An 18,815-nucleotide genomic window follows, 5' to 3' on the forward strand; every position below is an offset into this window, starting at 1 on the left:
AATCAAACAATTGCTTGTTCTGGGTGGTTGCTATGTAGTTGCTAGGGCACTCTTAAGGTGTTTGTGGTTGCAAGTCAAAAGAGCCTCCTAATTTACTGTCTGTTTTGACGCAAGTTAAATGTATATATTATGTTTGAAAGCATTTCACAGTAATGTTGAAGTCATTATGTTAGAAAATGAATATGTGAGTTTTATTCAAATTTGGACTGTATTTGAGCAGTCATGAGTTATAAGTTCAAAGAAATTTAATTATATCCATTGATTTCAAAGAAGTTAAAACTTGTGATTCTCAGAATATATCTTATTATATGTTCTTATATATTTTATATATCGTTAGCCTCATAGCATAATTGCCTAAGTCATTTTTTGGCCAAATTGTGATATCTGCCTAACTTTACTGTCAAACCACTGCTGCATCATCCTGCCTTTCTGCCTATGTTCTTAGCCAATCACAACACTTATTAGAATCCAAAAACACTATCTGCCTAAGTCATCTCTTTGACTTAGGCAGTTTTGATACAAACAAAATGGCAGAAAACATGGGAAGACAGATGTCCAGAAGTGATGTTAGCTCTTCTGTTTGATTCGTTTTCATCTGGTAAGAGTTCATATTTCTTCAATTGTCTAGATACTAAATGTAATTTCAGTTAATGAAAGGGATTATAAACTGTATTTTAACTTGAAATCACATTTTTTGTAAGAAGATATGATGAAGTAGCTAGCCAACACTAGCAAAATATTACCTCATTTCTGGTCAGAACAAATCTTTACACTTAAGAAACGTCACCATAAAAAGACATTTAGGCAATTTTAGGCAAGTGAAGTAATTAAGCATTTACTTTTTATTTTAAGTGCAAATAGATTTTTTTTTAGAAATTAGACATTTTGACTAGACATAAGTATTTGGTAAGATTTAGATTTTTTTGCAGTGAACCTATGAATGTAACATGATTTACTGTGTTAAAATACTCAACAGCATTTTCTGCTTTATTGTCAGGAAATAAAGATGATACCCTTGTAGTGGAGTTAGAGGATTTAGATAAGAGTAGACCTAAGAAAGAAGGTCATGACGTGGACATGGGGCAACAGATAGAAGAGGAAACAGCCAGTAAAGCCTCCAGAGCTGAATCAGATCCTGATTTAGTGAAATCGATGACACTGTCTTGTCTAGGCACAGAGGCGCGGCCAGTAGTGCGAGGCGCAGAGGCGACAGGGCGAGGACTCCGGGTACGTCCTCCGGATTCTGGCGAGACTGACAGGTCCTCTTCCTCCTACGTCGGCGAAGGGGCATTGTAGGAAGCGGTGACTTGACTGGCTGTGGATCAGCCGCGCAGGCGTCAGGCTCTGGATCAGCCGCGCAGGCGTCTGGCTCTGGATCAGGCGCGCAGGCGTCTGGCTCTGGATCAGCCGCGCAGGCGTCAGGCTCTGGATCAGCCGCGCAGGCGTCAGGCTCTGGATCAGCCGCGCAGGCGTCAGGCTCTGGATCAGCCGCGCAGGCGTCTGGCCTGGCTCTGGATCAGCCGCGCAGGCGTCTGGCTCTGGATCAGGCGCGCAGGCGTCTGGCTCTGGATCAGCCGCGCAGGCGTCAGGCTCTGGATCAGCCGCGCAGGCGTCAGGCTCTGGATCAGCCGCGCAGGCGTCAGGCTCTGGATCAGCCGCGCAGGCGTCAGGCTCTGGATCAGCCGCGCAGGCGTCTGGCTCTGGATCAGCCGCGCAGGCGTCTGGCTCTGGATCAGCCGCGCAGGCGTCTGGCCTGGCTCTGGATCAGCCGCGCAGGCGTCAGGCTCTGGATCAGCCGCGCAGGCGTCTGGCTCTGGATCAGGCGCGCAGGCGTCTGGCTCTGGATCAGCCGCGCAGGCGTCAGGCTCTGGATCAGCCGCGCAGGCGTCAGGCTCTGGATCAGCCGCGCAGGCGTCAGGCTCTGGATCAGCCGCGCAGGCGTCAGGCTCTGGATCAGCCGCGCAGGCGACTGGCTCTGGATCAGTTGGGCCAATGAGAGGAGGGATAGTAGACGAGGAATTTTTCCACATTCTCCTCCAAAGACAACTTCCCTTACTCTGTTTAGTTTTTTAGGTTGGGGCGTTTTTTAGTTAACAAAGACTCAAAGAAAACACATGGCTAAAATACACTGGGGAAACAGATCCGGCAGATAAGACACAGCTGGGGCAAAATTAACAAGCTAATAAATGGGGTGATTAACAGGGCACAGGTGAGACAGATTAACTAATGGAACAGACAAGGGAAAACTAAATCAGAACTAAACTCAAACAGAGACGTGACAGCACCTGAGTGGAACTTCGATTAAGGGTGGAAAAGGAAAACAGTGGTTAAGGTTATACATTAAGAAACAACTTGGTTAAGGTTGGCAATTTACACATCTTGGTTATATTTAGGAAAGTAAAACAACTTTTGTTATGTTATGTTTGTATTTATATGTAAGAGAAAAATGCCTAAGTCATGGCATTTTCTGCCTAAGTCACTTTTATTTGTTAGGCAATTGATGATGGGTCTTTTTCTTTTTGCATACTTGTTCACACATCTGGTTGAATGTACTGTTATAATATCAATAAAAAATAACAATGTGATTTCTAAAAATTTAGTTTTTTCTTGTTTTCCAAAAACATTGAAATATGACTTAGGCAATTATGCTATGAGGCTAACGATATGCACATTACATTTCTCATGAATATTGACGAAATAGATTTTTTTCTTGCATAACGTTTTTTTTTCTGTAGTTCACGTAAAATTGTACATTTCAAAGAATTTCTAAACATTTTTATTGATTAAAAGCGGTAGTAATAACTTGGAAATAACAGTAACGTTCAAACAAATTATGCATTCAGTTATGACTCAGTTTTCAGTTTTGTAAGTTATAAGCAGATTTTGAATGCATTAATATGCGGGCTAATAAATTCTTCATGTTGGGGCAGGGGTACGTTTCCTGACAAAGTTTAATCCTTATGGTTAGGGGTTTCAAGCAATAGAAAAATAAAGGCACATCAAAAGACAAAGTGACAGAAATAGTAAAGATGGGGTCATTCTGCTCGGCCTAAAATAGTTATTAGAGGTGATTGTACTTAAAGAGACCACACAAGTCTCCCTAAAGACTGTTCCAGACCCCCAGGAGGCCTGAAGGAGCGGAGGGGCCATCAGGCATGGTCTGGTCTTTGTGATGTGGAGAGAGCGAGTCAGGCTGGCGCTCCAGAGCAAAGGCTCACAGTAGAATGGGCAACAGGCCCTTTAATAACAGGCAAAAATGTCAGTCCGTGGCTCTAGTGGAAGCATCGGCTAAACCACCCACATGAAGAACACGACCAAGATGGCTTTATGAATGACAGGACTGATTGTTTATTCATGATGAGTGACTAAAGGAACACAGGCCATCACCGCCGTTGAGGCTCTGGGGGGTCAGCTGAAATCATCCCAGATGGACCTCACATTGTAACCCATGCTGATCGACATGAAGGCTTTCTCTAATGGGTGAGTCTTCAAATGTTGAAAGTGACAGTAAACAGCGCTCGGAACAAACAAGGAATGGGGATAAATGGAAAAACACACAGTCCATTAGGACCGCAACAAACACGAGAATGGAAAAATAAGAGATCAACGGCTTGGAAGAGGCAAGACGACAGACTGAGAGGAGAAGATAGACCCCCAGGAAATCAACTAAATCAAACCAAATCAATTTGCTAAAACACAACAAGAAAGAGACCGACAACATTGGACAGTAATTCTATTTCAGCAAAACAAAACAAATGAGAATGTGATCTGCTATTAAACAGAGAACACAAAGTGGCACAATTCCTGACTCAGACCTGAAGAAAAGTTACAACTATGTCCCTTAAAGTCACCATGTATTATTTCAGTATTTGCTATACATGATTTATCCATGCACATCATTCTCTTTTTTTCTTTTTTAAAAATTAATGTGCCCTAATAATCTTTAATCAAATTACCACTGCAAATGGTACTTCAAATGTCTGGAAAAGCATGAGATTACCATGGTATCATGGTGTAATTTAATTTTGACAATAAACTGACCTCTATACCAAAAGAAAGTCAAAAACAGCGACCTTCTGGACCTTTTGTAGACCAGTCACTGGAAACAATACAGATTGTATTCCTCTTCCCATGTTTCATCTATCAAGTAAATGCTCAAGCACCTATAATTTCTAACTTCCTCACACAAATAGTCCTAATCTCTCTGTTTTTTGTCCAGTATCTTTTTCCAACAAACCATACATACACACACTGCTGCTGCACTAGGGATTGTTAGCTAAGCAAATAAATAATGTAAGATTAAATACCGTGTCTCAACCCCTGACAGAGAACCCACACCTCCCTCTGACTCCACTTCCCTTCGTATAGGTCAAAAAACATCTGGCAAATTAAAAGTTTACTTTAAAAGCCCTGCTTTAATTAGCGCTATGTTTTATTAGATGAAAAAAATAATCAAACGAATGCACACACGAAACGCGAGGGGTTCTGTATTGCTTATGGTAAACCATCTGTGTGAACTCTGTAAAAAGTTGAAAGTGTACAATTATTTTAGTTCTTTTTCATCACCCCACTCTCCCAACCCTGATTACATCTATTCAAATATAAAAGTGTACATTGAGAATTTCAAAAACACTTTTGGCAGATTGAAAACTGTTGGGGTCTGGAAGAGTATGATATTTATTAGGTATATTACAAACAAAAAAGGGCTTAAACCTTCAAAGCATGTGCTTTTAAACTCTAATCAGTCAGATTTTTGCGATTTTTAATGACAATTTTAATTAAATAAATAGGGCTGTCAAGCTATTCAATTTTTTTATTTAATTAATTAATTACATGATGTGCCAATAAATTAATTGAATTGCACACCAAATTTGGCTGAGAAATTACCCCTAAAAGATTATTTCATTATTGATATTATAGTCATTATTGTGTTGAATGAGAAAAGCATAAAAAAGCAGCTTTAGAAAGAAATATTTAATTTGATTCAACATGGAATTTATTACACATAAACTTTTAGGCTACAGCAGCAATTTTTTTTTTTCAGAAGCTGCACCTGCATTGGTATTTAGATATATTTACAGACTTTTTATTGCTGCTCAGATGTGGCATGAATGCATTACACTGCAATTACAATTAAATAATGGCGTGAGATTAATGGGGTTTAAATGGCTATTAAAAGGATAGTCCACCTAAAAATGAAAATTCTGTCATCATTTACTCACCCTAATATGGTTTCAAACCTGTATGACTTTCTTTCTTCTGTGAAACATAAAAGAAGATAATTTGAGAAGTGTCTCAGTATTTTTTACAATGGAAGTCAAAGAAAAAGAAAAAAAAGAAGTAATACAGGTTTAAAACGACATGAGGGTGAGTAAATGATGAAAGAATTGTCATTTTTGGGTGAACTATCACTTTAATGTTTTTTTTATTAATATGGAAACATAAAATATAAATCTTTAATGAAATGATAATTTAAATAAGAAACTAAAACTGCCAGTAGGTGGCAGAAAATGTCTTTATGAGAGAGTAATCGACTCATTCATTCATTCGATTTGTTTAAATGGCTCAAATTCAGGAATTAAATAAATGGCTCTCTTTATGAATGGGCCATTGAATAATTGGTTCACCCGATTCGTTCAAAACGAGGATTTGTTAAGAAAGACACACCGCTGTGTTGCTCGGAGACACACAACTGTTCTGCTGTGGCTTTTGTAATATTTTCATTGGCAAAATTGAGCAAAAACATACAATATCGAGTCTAAAACAACACAAGATTACTTCTTATTTATTAAACTGTTGGATAAAATCAATATCACATTTGCGCTTGTGCTATTCGGGACAAAACCGCACTCGTGTGATATTGCATTCGTTGCTCATATGATATTGCTTAACTATATCATATGATATAAATATAAGACAAAAAACTCATACAAGGGTATTTTTGTCCCAATATCTTGAATTTTAGGAGCATTCTAACTGCTTGTTCAGCCATACATGTTTGAGCCAGAGTCTGATCCCGGATCAGAAGACAACAAACCTACACCTCAAATACCAAGGATACTTCAGTCTGCAACAGCTTGGCAGTAAACCATTTTTATTTATATCTATTCCTTATGCATTTGTGAGGTAGTCTTGTATTTTATTACAAGTTGGAGCAAAGACACAACAGAAAGGTGTTTATTTCGTTACATACTTGTAACATTTGTCACCTGTGAAACATTTATGCGTATTACATATGCCTTGTAAGCTGGTAGAGGCAAATAAAGTTTAAGTACCTGGAGTTGTCACAGTTATCATTTAACACAATAATGACTTTATCAATAATGAAATTATCTTTTTGGTGTGCAATTAGATTAATTAATCGGCACATCATGCATGTTTCGTGTAGACAAATTATGAATGTACCATCGTTTGTCACACTGTCGTTCTTATATTTGTCGTTCGTCATTTTCAGAAAAGTGATAGTAAAGCGAGTACATATTAAACGATCTGCAACAGACAAAATAAAAACATTGTTTTTTCTTGTGAGTTGTGACATTACTGTCGGATCCAATGTCACTGCATCATCTTTTGTTTTGTTTCTCTGAAAATTCTTTAAAAATGAATCCACAGTAAAATGAAGTGAACAAATGAACAGTGACTTACTGACACAATATATAACTTTGTAAAAAAAAAAAAGTAAAAAAAAGTGACTCCACGCTTTGTTTTTGCCCTAATGAGGAAGTTTTCAGTTCTGAATTTTACAGGACATTTTTTATAGCACAATATCCTCTTGGGCCCTATTTTAACGATCTGAAACGCAAGTATCAAACGCAAAACGCAAGTAACTTTGTGGTTAACAAGTAACGCTGTTGCTATTATACCGGCGGGATAAATGACTCTCGCGCCCGACGCAAATCTAAGTTGGTCTGAAGTAGCTTCAATATTCATAGCTGTGGTTTGGGCGTAACGTGACATAAACCAAAAAGAGCGTCATCTCACATTCCCTTTAAGAGCAGGCGTGCTTGTTCCATGGCGGATTGCTATTATAACAGCGGATTTGCCAGGCGCACGCCAGGAGCGCTTCACAGCCGAGGAGACCAACGTTCTCGTCAGGGCCGTAAAAGACAGAGAAGTGACATTGTATGGGGATGGGAGAAACCCACCCAAATTAGCTTCGGTTAAACAGGCGTATGATAATTTGGGTAAATGTGTAAGCTAGATTTATGCCTATTTTTTCACATCTTCACATGGACACAACAATGATTTCCCTCGTGTGTTAATATTTTTCCTTGTAATAATGTAGCCTATGATTTGCAAAAATTAAAACTGCTGCTTCTGTGTAGAATCGATTATGGCCAAGCATGCGTGCTCAAAATAGCATTTGAATAACATGCGCAAAGCGCCACTGACTTTAGACTAGGTTTTTCCTGGTCAGTGGCGGAAATGTTTTCTAAACCTGCAAAATAGCATCAGGGAACGTTTGCGCTGGAACACGCCTCCTCTTTCCGGGAGCGCAAGTTCATTCCCTAATTTACCGACGTGCGTCTGTGGAGGGAAAAGTCCGCTGTGCGCGGGTGCAAAATAGGAATGATACATGCGTCGGTGTACGAAGTCAATTGCGCTGGGTGCAAGATAGAGCCCCTTATGTCAAGAGATCAAGGAAAAATTTATTTCTTAATTCATGGCCCCTTTGATTTTTTCTTTTATCTTCACACTTTAAATTAAACAATATATTCCAATATATATCAATTGTTTCTGTAAGGATATCAATTTGTTAAACTTCTTTGGCAATTTATTTATCCATTCATTAACCTTAAGGGGTGAAATGTTGTTGGCTTTACCTTGATCCAAGTGTTGGCTTTTCGTTCAACAGCGTTCAGTGGCTCAGCGCTGTACAGACAGCTCAAACACCGCAGCAGGAGTCTCTGGCTTCTCTCTGAGCATACATAAACAAGACCACAGGACAAAATGCCATTTATTAGATGTGAAAATGGACACATTATTCATCTAATGGGAAACCCATGAAAATGCATGCATGCATGAATGCATTTATAATCAGGCACACTGTAAACTAAACTAAGATGAACTATCTAATTTAAACCTAGAACTTTTTCAAAACAACTTTTCACTCAAATTGTCATGCTGATAATATACATTTATAATAAATATATATACAACTTTAAATCAAATTCATAATATATTTTTTTAACTATGTAACGGGGTAAAAAGTACAGTGATAGATCTTTCAACTTTTTCAAGTCATTTTTAAGGCTGCATGTGAAGAACACATAATCTGATAAGAAATTTCAGGGAAGGGAAATAGTGTTCAGACAAGAGAGCGAGAGAGGTAGTGAAAGAAAGCCAAATAACAGAACAAATGCCCAGCAGGCCACTACAGGGTTCATTGGAAAATTAGTGTAAATACCCAACCCATGCAGACACATTTCTTAGTCTTAAATGGGAAACACACCCCCAAGTGTAGAAGAGTCGTAAATTTACCATCCGCAATAACACATGGGTTCCAACAAAGTCTTCCCAGGAACTGGCCCACAAAAGGAAACGTCTTCATGGCCTCACTAGTGGAGCTCTGTTATACAGTAAACACACACACCTCAGACATCAATAGCAAAACTCTGCATCGGAATCATGAAAAATAAACTGCAATTATGCCTTTCACATTGCATACCTAATATTAATAATACACACGAGAATAATCCAATTGAACAATAGTTTTTTTGGCTTTTTCCATTGTATAGTATAAAGAAACTGAGAAATAATGGGGTTGAACAATATCGAAAAACGTTACAAGCAAGATTCAAACTTTCATCACTTGCATTAGCACTAAAGCTCAATGTGCAAAAGAATGTATGCTCAGTTGAAAATTTGTTTTAACTTTACTTGTATTTTAACACCTCACCTTTCCAAATATACAGAACTCATCTCATAGATTATGTTAATGACACACCCTTTATATCATTGAAATTTGAGTCATAACTTGTATAGTGTGAAAGTTGGCATCTGTGAATCAATCAGAAACAGTCTGGTGTTTCCGTGGTGCTCCAACACCATGAATACAGATCATATATCACACAAGTCAGGTGGCTGGTCGGATATAAAACACACCTGATGGATGTGTTTTGTAATGGATGGAAAATACCTTTCTTTCTAGATGATTAATGTCATACCATCTTGCATTCCACAAGGATATGTCCTAGGACCCTTTTTATTTCCACTGCAATACCAGCTTCCCTGATAACCACATCAGCACTGGCTGCATGAAGATTCAGCACACATTTCACATATATCCTAAAATAGATGCCTCTCTTGCCACAATAGCCAATCACTTTGTTGTTGTTTTTTTTTTTTATGTATTTCACAAAGGTCTCTGTAATGCAACAATAAGGGCCATTTTAAAGGCCCATTTTGTTTTTTGGTACATCAAGGAAGAACTGATGGTTGCAGAGAGGAACTCGGAACAAACGAGCTAATATCAGAACATTATTGCTTAGAATTTTCGTCATGAAAATGAACTGTCAACACCAGATACGGTCTCAACTCATGAGCTGTGGTCAAAAAAATTTCTTTAAGTAATACTGACAGTTTAAGTGCACAATGAAGTTCTGCCACTTGCCGAGTTAGCCGACATCAAAAGTATGAACAATTAGCTAATATGAAAAACATTAATCATCATTTCCCGAAGAACTATTTGAGCCAAAAAAAAAAAAAAAAACGTTTGATGGTCTTTTATAAAGCAATTCCCACACAGACAGACAGAAAGAGTCACTGATCATTTCTTTAAAGTCAGTTACGTAATTAATGAAAACCAGCGTGCTAATGCAAAGGCATGTTGAGGATCACAGCTTTTTGCATCAGTTCAAGATGTGCCTTGCCAATTTACTGTACACTGGAAGCCATACAAAGGATCTGAGCCTCTTTACATTCCATAGGCACATACATTGTTGGATGCTAAACGATTTCAGTGCACGCATGAAGAGAATGACACCATTCCTGTGGAACTTTAACACGTCAAGTCTGACAAAAGGAAAAAGACCTTGTGGCAGCCAAAAAAATAATGAATGCAAATACAGAGCACATACTAAACTAATTATTGTAGCTCTAGAACTTCCATTTGCATTTATAACATCTAATAGAGGGATTTTTTTCATGATTTTTTAGGGATGATCCTAAAATGTAAAGGCAGCTCTACATTTTCATGTGTAAAAAAAACATTTTGTATGTGAGAGAAAGCATGATATTTTAAAAACAACGTGTTGTTAGCTAAATTAAATAATTGGTTTTTATATTGTTAATGTACTAAAGCCAAAATAAATTATTAAAATATTTTCTAGAAAATATTTTGACAATCTATCATTTTATCCCCACTTTAAATGTTATATCTATAAACCTGAATTTTCAATTAAATTATTTAATGCTTTTCAAACCTAATATTATTTCAAATCTGTTTTACAGTTTTAACGACCATAAAAAATTATTTTGCAATTTTCTGTGGATTCCCTGGAAACATTTTGGAGCGACTTTGGGTCCCAAAAAAATTTAAACATTTTGATTAAATTTGAATTAATACAATTTTAGAATTTTCAAATATATCTAAAAATAGATCAAATAAAATATGCTGCTTTTTAATAATCTCACTATGCCACATCACAATATACATTTTAATCTGACTAATTATGCTGCCCTAATGTAAACTCTTGAAAAACAACTTGAAAAGACCATTCATTTGACCATGACAAAGTGATAATCCAGCTCCATCAAGGGGTTAAGAGCAAATTTGTACTTGCATGTACTATCCGAGAGATGCTTTCTCATGGGATTTAAAGGGCAAAAAGTCTTATGTACACATTCACAAGTCAGCAATTATGGAATGTGTTCACTCAAACATGCATCTCTCAGTCTCCCCTTGAGCACGGGCGCATCGCCAGCGGGCGCCCAACTGTGCCAGGCTTAGGAAGAAAACCGTTTACGGGACCGTGAATCCTCCCCTTTCCAGCAGTCCCAAGCAGGGAGTGGGAAAACCGGTTCTGATGGAATGCAAATGAGGAAATTGATATAAACGAGACATTTTTCATCCTCAGGCGCGAGCCACATCCTTAACTCATCCAAGCACTGCTGTTCATATCCACTTCATTCGGGCCGTTTTATGAGGCTCTGCCGGGAATAAAGGTTTAGTGCCAATTAAGAAATCCCGATTCCTTCACATTGCTGAATGCTGTCAGAGGAGCTGACGCATGTTGAGCGTGATGGAAACGGAAGGTGTGATTGCATTTTGGCAGGGCGGCCATTGTAAGTTGAAATAAGAAAGCCTGCAAGATTTTGTTTTCTTTTCTGACATGCCAGGCACCAAACGGCACGATGTGCAGAACCAACGGGAGATCTGCTGGTGCGAAAGGCCGCTGCAGGTTGAATAAAGAGCTTCTTTCAAGGTGAGGAGAGTCAGTGGGAGGCAGAATTTTTCTTAACACTGGTCCTTCACAGAGTCGCCCTAACCCATGATGCCTCGTCCAAAATTGCAACACTTGATGCAGGGATACATTAGGTTAACGCTGGCAGTCCCTGGGTGGCTATTAGCCCACTAAATCATCACCGCCGCTGTGCCAATGTCCAGCCTTCATTCGCACAGAGCGGCTTCTGTTAGGGGTGCTAAAAGAGTTAGTTAAAGCACTATGACCTTAATATTGAAGGAGATTCTATGAACTTGGCAGGAGAAATGTGCAAAACTAATCATTTTCAAAATCGACTCCATTTCTTAGTTCTTGGTTACAGTGAGACTGCTGTCAGCATGCTCAAAATCTCTCAAAGAAGGTGGATCTCTTAATTAATCTTTTTTTAAAGCACCACAGTTAAAAAAAATATTACAGTACTCAGTAATAAGTATGACCCTCTCGTCCAGGGCCGTTGTCAGAGTTTCATGCAAGTGGATTATGTAAATGTATTTTCATGCCTTTATTTTGAATGCATATTTAAGTATTTGGTTTTCAGTGGCAATTGGTTGTGACTTCTGATGATTTAAACTTGTTTGCTAGTTTAAATAAAAAAAATTTTTTAAATACAAACCAATCAGTAATGCTTTGCTATGCATGCCATAATTTCCAAGTGTTTATGAATTTATTTCATTCCATGTATAGTTTCTAGCTATTCTTGCAAAGTTAAGAATTTTTTTTTTTTTTTTTTTTACATTTATTCTGTTTTGGGGACAGTGGAAATGTTGACAAGAAATTTATAAATGCATATATAAAATTATACATTTAAATTTGATAGTGATAAAATTGATAATGTTTTGGAGACTTAATCTCTTACAAATCTTACTGCCTTACCTTGTATTAAAATAAATTATTTAAAAATCAAAGCAGTTGACCTCACAAATCAATTAGTCAGTTATTGGACAACTAGATGACCATTCTGTAGATGGTGTAAACTCTAATGCTACAAATCTCCTGGTGAAGAATGAAGAATATTGTTGTGCAGAACAATATTAGATCAACATTTCTTTACTGGATCGGATCCTAACGTTTAACAGAACAGCTGAGGACTATGTAAATTGTTTCACAAAATTCCAGAAAAAAAGTCCTGCTTGTGAAGCTCAAGTTGTGTGTTCTGAAATGTTTCATACCATTTGCTGCAACCCCAGAAGAACCTGCTGGAGAAAACTCCTCAGATAATCAAGATGTCTGCTTGTGTCCAGAAGGGCGGAACATGATGCAGCCTCGCCCCAGCTCACTGCTTTAGCCATCCAGAACTGCACATCTGTCTCCGAAACAGCAGCCATCCTCTGAGGTCTGCAGAGACACACAAATAAATGATTTTGGGGGATAAACAATTCCTTGAAAGCCCAGCAGATCTACACATTTGGACCATGCAACTTCAAAAGTGTGTTTCTCAGTGTTTCAAGTCCATAATAATGATGACTTTTGTACAGAATCTGAGATGACAGGGGTTGTAATCAGGAAATGGGGAGTTGAAAATGTGTTACCCAACTGAGGTCTCTTAATTTGTCATCAGCCTCTATTTCATGAGCCGGCCAGTTTGGGAAAAAAAAAGGGGGGGGGGGGGGGGGATAAAAGAGGCAATGAGTAGTGCAATAAAGTCTTCACGGACTTTATTTTAAACTTCTAGAACGCTCTTAACTCAGCACTGAAGTATTTTTGACAAATAAACAAAACGGAACAAGGCTGAAGCCATGAATGGAGACATATCCTCATCTGTGTCCTGCTGGGAGGCGAGGTTCTCACACCGTGACCACGGCGTAACGGGGTAGAAAAAGCGCTCAAACAGCTTGTGTGTGCAGGAGCAGGAGTTTGTGGGTAATTGTTGTTCTTAGTCTTAATGACAGGTCTGTGAAAAACACAACAAGGGAGTGTTTTTATGATCTGCTCGTAACGGCGGAGTTGTTTAATGTCTTGCCATCACCCCTGCTGGAAAAATCCCTTGGGTGAGACAATGTAAATATATAATTAGCCTTTCTTTCCTTTTTTTCATCAAACCAAACTATGAACAAACGCTCCTTGTTGACTTGTCATCCCCGCACAGCTTTCACCAGTCCTTCGGGGGACATAGCCGCCTGGCCAATAAACTGCCACGGCCAAGATGGGTGTAATTCCAACAGAGAATACTAGTAGAGCGTTAGCTGAATCTGTGCAAGTGTAAATGGTTTGGCCTATATGTTATGCGCTGGAGAGTGTCAACACTGACGTGTACCAACACATACTAATATCCTTACTGTATGGCAAATAGAAAAAAAAGCTGTAGTAAAGAAGTGACTACAAATGTATAATTTGGCTCTTGACATAAGCAACAGTCAAGAGCAAATTATGGGCACCGTTGATGGGCCCCATTGACTTCCACAATATGAAAAAAAAAAATATATACACTCAATACAAGTCAATGGGGTCCATCAACTGTTTGGTTACCGACATTCTTAAAAATATCTTATTTTGTGTTCAGCAGAAGAAAGAAAGTCATGCAGGTTTGGGAAAACTTGAGGGTGAGTAAATGATGACAGGATTTTTATTTTTGGGTGAACTAGCCTATCCCTTTAAATAAACAAAGGGATACAAGGGGGTACTTCATCACTGCCAAAATGGGCTTTTAATAAAACTTGGCAACATATGCAGTAGAAAGGTGAAAAAAAAATTGAAATCGGTGCTATATGACTAGAGAAAATGGAGAAAAAGGCTGTTGTCTTCCCTTTTGCCCAGTAGAAAAACTTAAAACACCCATAATGCACTGGGCATCTTGCCATTCAAGACCATACCAGTCTGCTAAGGATAAGCTTACCAGAGTCAAATACCAACTTGCTTTAGTAGGAAATAGCTCTTAGCAAACTTTTAGTCATAATGGAATTGATCCCGGGTTGCTAGAATTCAAAGAGTAAACATTTAGTGGGAGTGAGTTATTTTCCAGTATGTTGTAGGTAGTGGCTAAAGCTTGCAAAGTATTGTAAATACAGAGAAAACACAGCGACGAAACAGTTTTTTGTTTTGGAAAAAAACTGAAATAAATTGCCGTTCTGTCAGTTCCGCCCGAAGCAAAACGTTGTCACATACAGATACCATGGTTGCCATGGTGTTCCAGATTTACTATAAAGCTTATTAAAGACTAGACATAGTATAGTACAATTTTCAGTGATAAACCTACACTTACAATAACTGTTCTGTTAATAACTCTCGGTCGATCCAACTGTCCGTGGGTGGGGATACAAAAATGTGGCAGTATAATCTGTAGTTTTCATCAGTGGACTTTTGCTGACAAATAAATGTGAATTTCTCTGTCCAGGTAACACAGAGAACAAGTAGCCCTAAACATTGTCCCTTTACATATACTGTACTTTCAACACACAAAGCAGGTTGAAAATAGGTGAAATTACCCTTGAAGTGTATTTTGGATGTTTTCTGTTCACTAGTCTGAAACAACATGGTATGAAAAGCCAAACAGGACACAATATCTCACAATTGACCCGTGAATTAAAAAAACGTTTTTACTTGTAGTGAATTGTAGCAGCTTTTAGTGTCAAGAATTCAAGGAGACATAAACCAGTAACGTTAGGCTAAACAACACCCACAATACATCATAACTGAACATACATGTAATAATTAAACATAATGCATAGGCTACACTATAACTGGGGTTTATATGATTATGTCTTACATGTCATAAGCTTCCTTAAACTTTCCAAAATTCAAACTGAAACTAATCTTGATTTTAAAGAGCTAAGACATTTAGGAAGTATGTTTACTATTTTTAATATTGAGCACACTATATTTTACAAGGTTAAGAGAAGGGTACTATTTTTTATTTACCTTGGTTTTATATTGTACATAATTTATATCATATCTGTCTGTATTCTCACTGACTCCAACATCAGCGCAAGAAGCATTTCACTTCTGTCTGAGTACATACACGCTTCCAAACAAACATTAAAAAAAGAGTAAAGTCATGAATATTTATTAAGTCACGTTACCTAATTAATATTCATGAGCAAGCAGCAAGGTCATAGTATGATTCGCAAATGCGCATCCTGCTTCTGACAATCATAGATGAAATCACACACAGTCAGACCAAAGGCTTCATTGTAATCTGAATAAACAAAGTAAACCCAGATGTTACCTTCAAAATCAGCAGGCTAAGCGCGACGACGGTCTTAGAAGACTTCTGCCGTCGTGTTCGACAGTTCTGCACTCTCACGGCTTCCTTATTTTGCTCAGGCTTTCTGTTGACGTACATGTATTGTCTTACTTTTCCAATAATCTAAGCTAACTGTATATAAGATTATTAAACGCAATACGGAATTTTCGCGGCATCAGATGCTGTAAAAATCTTTCTGAACTTCCCTCTCAGACAGCTAAACCGGATGTTGTCATCTGCTATTGGCTGCGCGCCTCTAAAAGGGGAGGGGCAAAGTCGCAGCATGAACTGAAGAGCCCATACATTATTCAGGAAAATACTGTTTTGTTAAATCACACAAAAGCTTTCACACTCTCATTATCTGAACCAACAAATGTGCCATATGTTTCCACCACATGACTGTCTGATAATATGTATGATGAAAACTACATTTTATACATTTCACACATTTTGAAATGAAATGAGAAACTGGTTTCCACCAGCTGCTTTTCAGCTCTTCACTACTATAATAAAAATGACACAACTATTAAAATGGTTTATTTTTATTTCACTCTTTGCATATTGTCATTATTTAAAAAAAATAAAAAAAATAATATTTAAAAAAAATGTATGATTATTTTAATTGTTTAAGACTAAGGATCTGTGATAATTCTTTGTAAAATAGCAATATCCAGCAAAAAATAAATGTTAAAGGCATGGTTTAATTTTTTTGCAGAACGTTTTAACATAAAGACCTCCATTTAATATCGTTCACCCAGGACATAAAAGCGCGTGAATCCACCCATTAATGTGCTTTCTAAAGCTTTAAATGGTATTTGATTACGTCATTAATCGCGTGTTTTGAAATATTTTGTGTATGCTTGATCCTTCTTCACATTCTCCTGCAGGACTAGTGCAGGACTGTTTTGCATTTGACCATTAGGTGGCACTGTTTAAAAATTGTTTCAACATCTTTAAAGTACAGAACTTAAGGGCTCTGTCCAAAATAGTTAGATCTCCTGTAAAGTGGTTTACTGTAGATAGCCTATAAGATTAATCCTATTGGCCTGTAAACTCTTATGTATTAGCCTATTGCTAAGCTGTTTGGAAAGTTTTATAAACAAGTACGCATTCCAGTTTTGCAACGTAATTTATTTAAAAACATGTTGTGAGGACTTTACAGCTCAGTCAAATGGACTGATAATAAAAGAGATGTTCAGAGGCATGATCTGCTGGACACCAATATGTGCGGTTAGAGTCTATTCAGTATTAAGGTGCAATGCAGGAAAAAAATCAGGTGACAGGTTGTTTATGTATCTATTCTGAGCCTTTAATGGAAACATCTGTTGTCCTCCATGTCTTTGAAGGCATGATGGCTTATCGGGGAGCTGTTCCCAGTAATTTTACTGCAATTACACTCTGATTTAACATCTCTGATGTCAGGAGTTCTGTCTTTAAAAACAAGGAAATAGGAGGATCTGATAAAGAAGAAATGGGATTTAGTGTCAAAATAGCAACAAAAGTAGCAAATAATAGTACAAATAATTAGATTATAACAAAACCACAAAAATAAAAAAATGTTAACCTTTGTTTGCATTGTGATAATAGTAATTTGGGATGAATGTGCTTAATTGTCATGGTTCTAAAGTGTTCTTGCTGGATCTATTTGTAGGCAGTTTTGAATGAAAACAAACAAATGGGAACATCACCTATTGTGAGACGAGATCTGACAAAGAAAGGGCTATAAATATACAGGGAGTCAGGGACACACCACGGACAAAATGAGAAAATTAACAAGACACTGGTGTAACACATGAGGGCAAATCAAAGAGTATGGCAGCTGATGAACAAAGACAAGGGCAACTGAACTGGGAACAGTGCAAAACTAACTCAAATAATAGTTATTATAGATAATAGATAATTTAATTTAATTTTATTAATTTTATTAATTTTATTAATTTTATTTATTTTATTTATTTTCATTTTCATTTATTTTATTTTCATTTCATTTCATTTCATTTCATTTAAATTTTATTTATTTGTTTAATTTAAATTTAAATTTAAATTTGACAGGGAGCCATATCTTTGGATTTATCTGAATTGCTGCATATATATATGTGTACAGTATGTATAGTTTCATCATTCTATTTGACTGTTGAACATGTTTGTTACACAAAAGTCTTGCATATTTTATTCCCCTAAAAAAATGGCCTCCAATGCAAAATTTAGATGATGTTATGCACACATTTCATTTAGGAGGTGACGTGCAATCACAATGAGGTACATACTCTGAGCCTCATACAATGGGGAGACTGTTTAAGGTCAGCCGAGAGCAGGATCTGGAGGATCTGGAGTCGACCGCATACCAGCAGCAAGAAGTCAAAAAGTCAGGGGTCTGTGCATGCGGCTGTCCCCCTGGAAGCAAAAACAAATGCACGGAGGTCCTAGGCTATGTAGCTGGTTTTAGGGAACAGTGATTCCTCAAGGCCACCTCAGCAGATGCAGAGCAGACGAATTACAACAGTTGTTTAAACAGAGGTAATGGTACATTTGTGTGTGTGTGTGTGTTGGTATGTTACATGTATGTTGTAATGTGGAGACAGAGGGATAGAGAGAAATACTGTGTGTTCTTGCGAAAGGTTGGTGTGAGGCAGAGTCTATAACTTGGGGAATGTGTTTAAAGTGGGCTAGTGGCTCCAGATTAGAGCTCACCACCCCTGTGGTTTTCTACACACAAACTTGCGTGTGTGTGTGCTCGTGCATGTGTGTGTTTTTCTTAGAGTTGGGTGGTGCCTCTGGCTCACTCACCAAATGGAAAGGCTGCACAGAAAAACCTCTATGCACACTACCAAGTCAAACAAATATTTATTGCAATAATTAATTTTAATCATTCATCTGTGAATGCATATAAAATGTTCAACAATAACACAATTACATTGGGCATTCTTCTTGGATTAATTATGTTTTTATTTTTTAAATCTTAATGCATCGTTTAAACTGGCCATCGATTCTCTGATAGTGATGCTCTAATTGCAAAGAAGTTGATTTAAAAATTAAATCCCATTAATGTACATGCATTTCTGACTGGACACACACACAGTTACAGAATGTTTATTCTCCCAGAAGTACATTTAGGTCAGTTCGGGCCAGATTCCTTTGGTCATTACATAAAAATACATCTGGTCTGAGCGGAACTTCTTTGGTCATCCAAA

The 18,815-nt window shown here is 37.6% G+C and overlaps 1 protein-coding gene across 1 annotated transcript in view; it reads right to left on the reverse strand.

The window, feature by feature from the left end:
* fancc (FA complementation group C) overlaps nt 1-15,882 on the reverse strand; it is a 28,833-nt gene extending 12,951 nt beyond the window's left edge. The window contains exons 1-4 of the mRNA XM_084390388.1: nt 15,607-15,882; nt 12,614-12,779; nt 8,482-8,569; nt 7,824-7,918 (exon numbers count right to left, since the gene is read on the reverse strand). Of these exons, the coding sequence (XP_084246514.1) occupies nt 7,824-7,918; nt 8,482-8,569; nt 12,614-12,769 (339 nt within the window). The 5' untranslated portion in view covers nt 12,770-12,779; nt 15,607-15,882. The remainder of the gene's footprint in view (nt 1-7,823; nt 7,919-8,481; nt 8,570-12,613; nt 12,780-15,606) is intronic.
* Nucleotides 15,883-18,815: the final 2,933 nt, after the last annotated feature.

Source organism: Rutilus rutilus, assembly GCF_951802725.1.
Source record: "Rutilus rutilus genome assembly, chromosome: 19".
NCBI classification, from domain to species: domain Eukaryota; kingdom Metazoa; phylum Chordata; class Actinopteri; order Cypriniformes; family Leuciscidae; genus Rutilus; species Rutilus rutilus.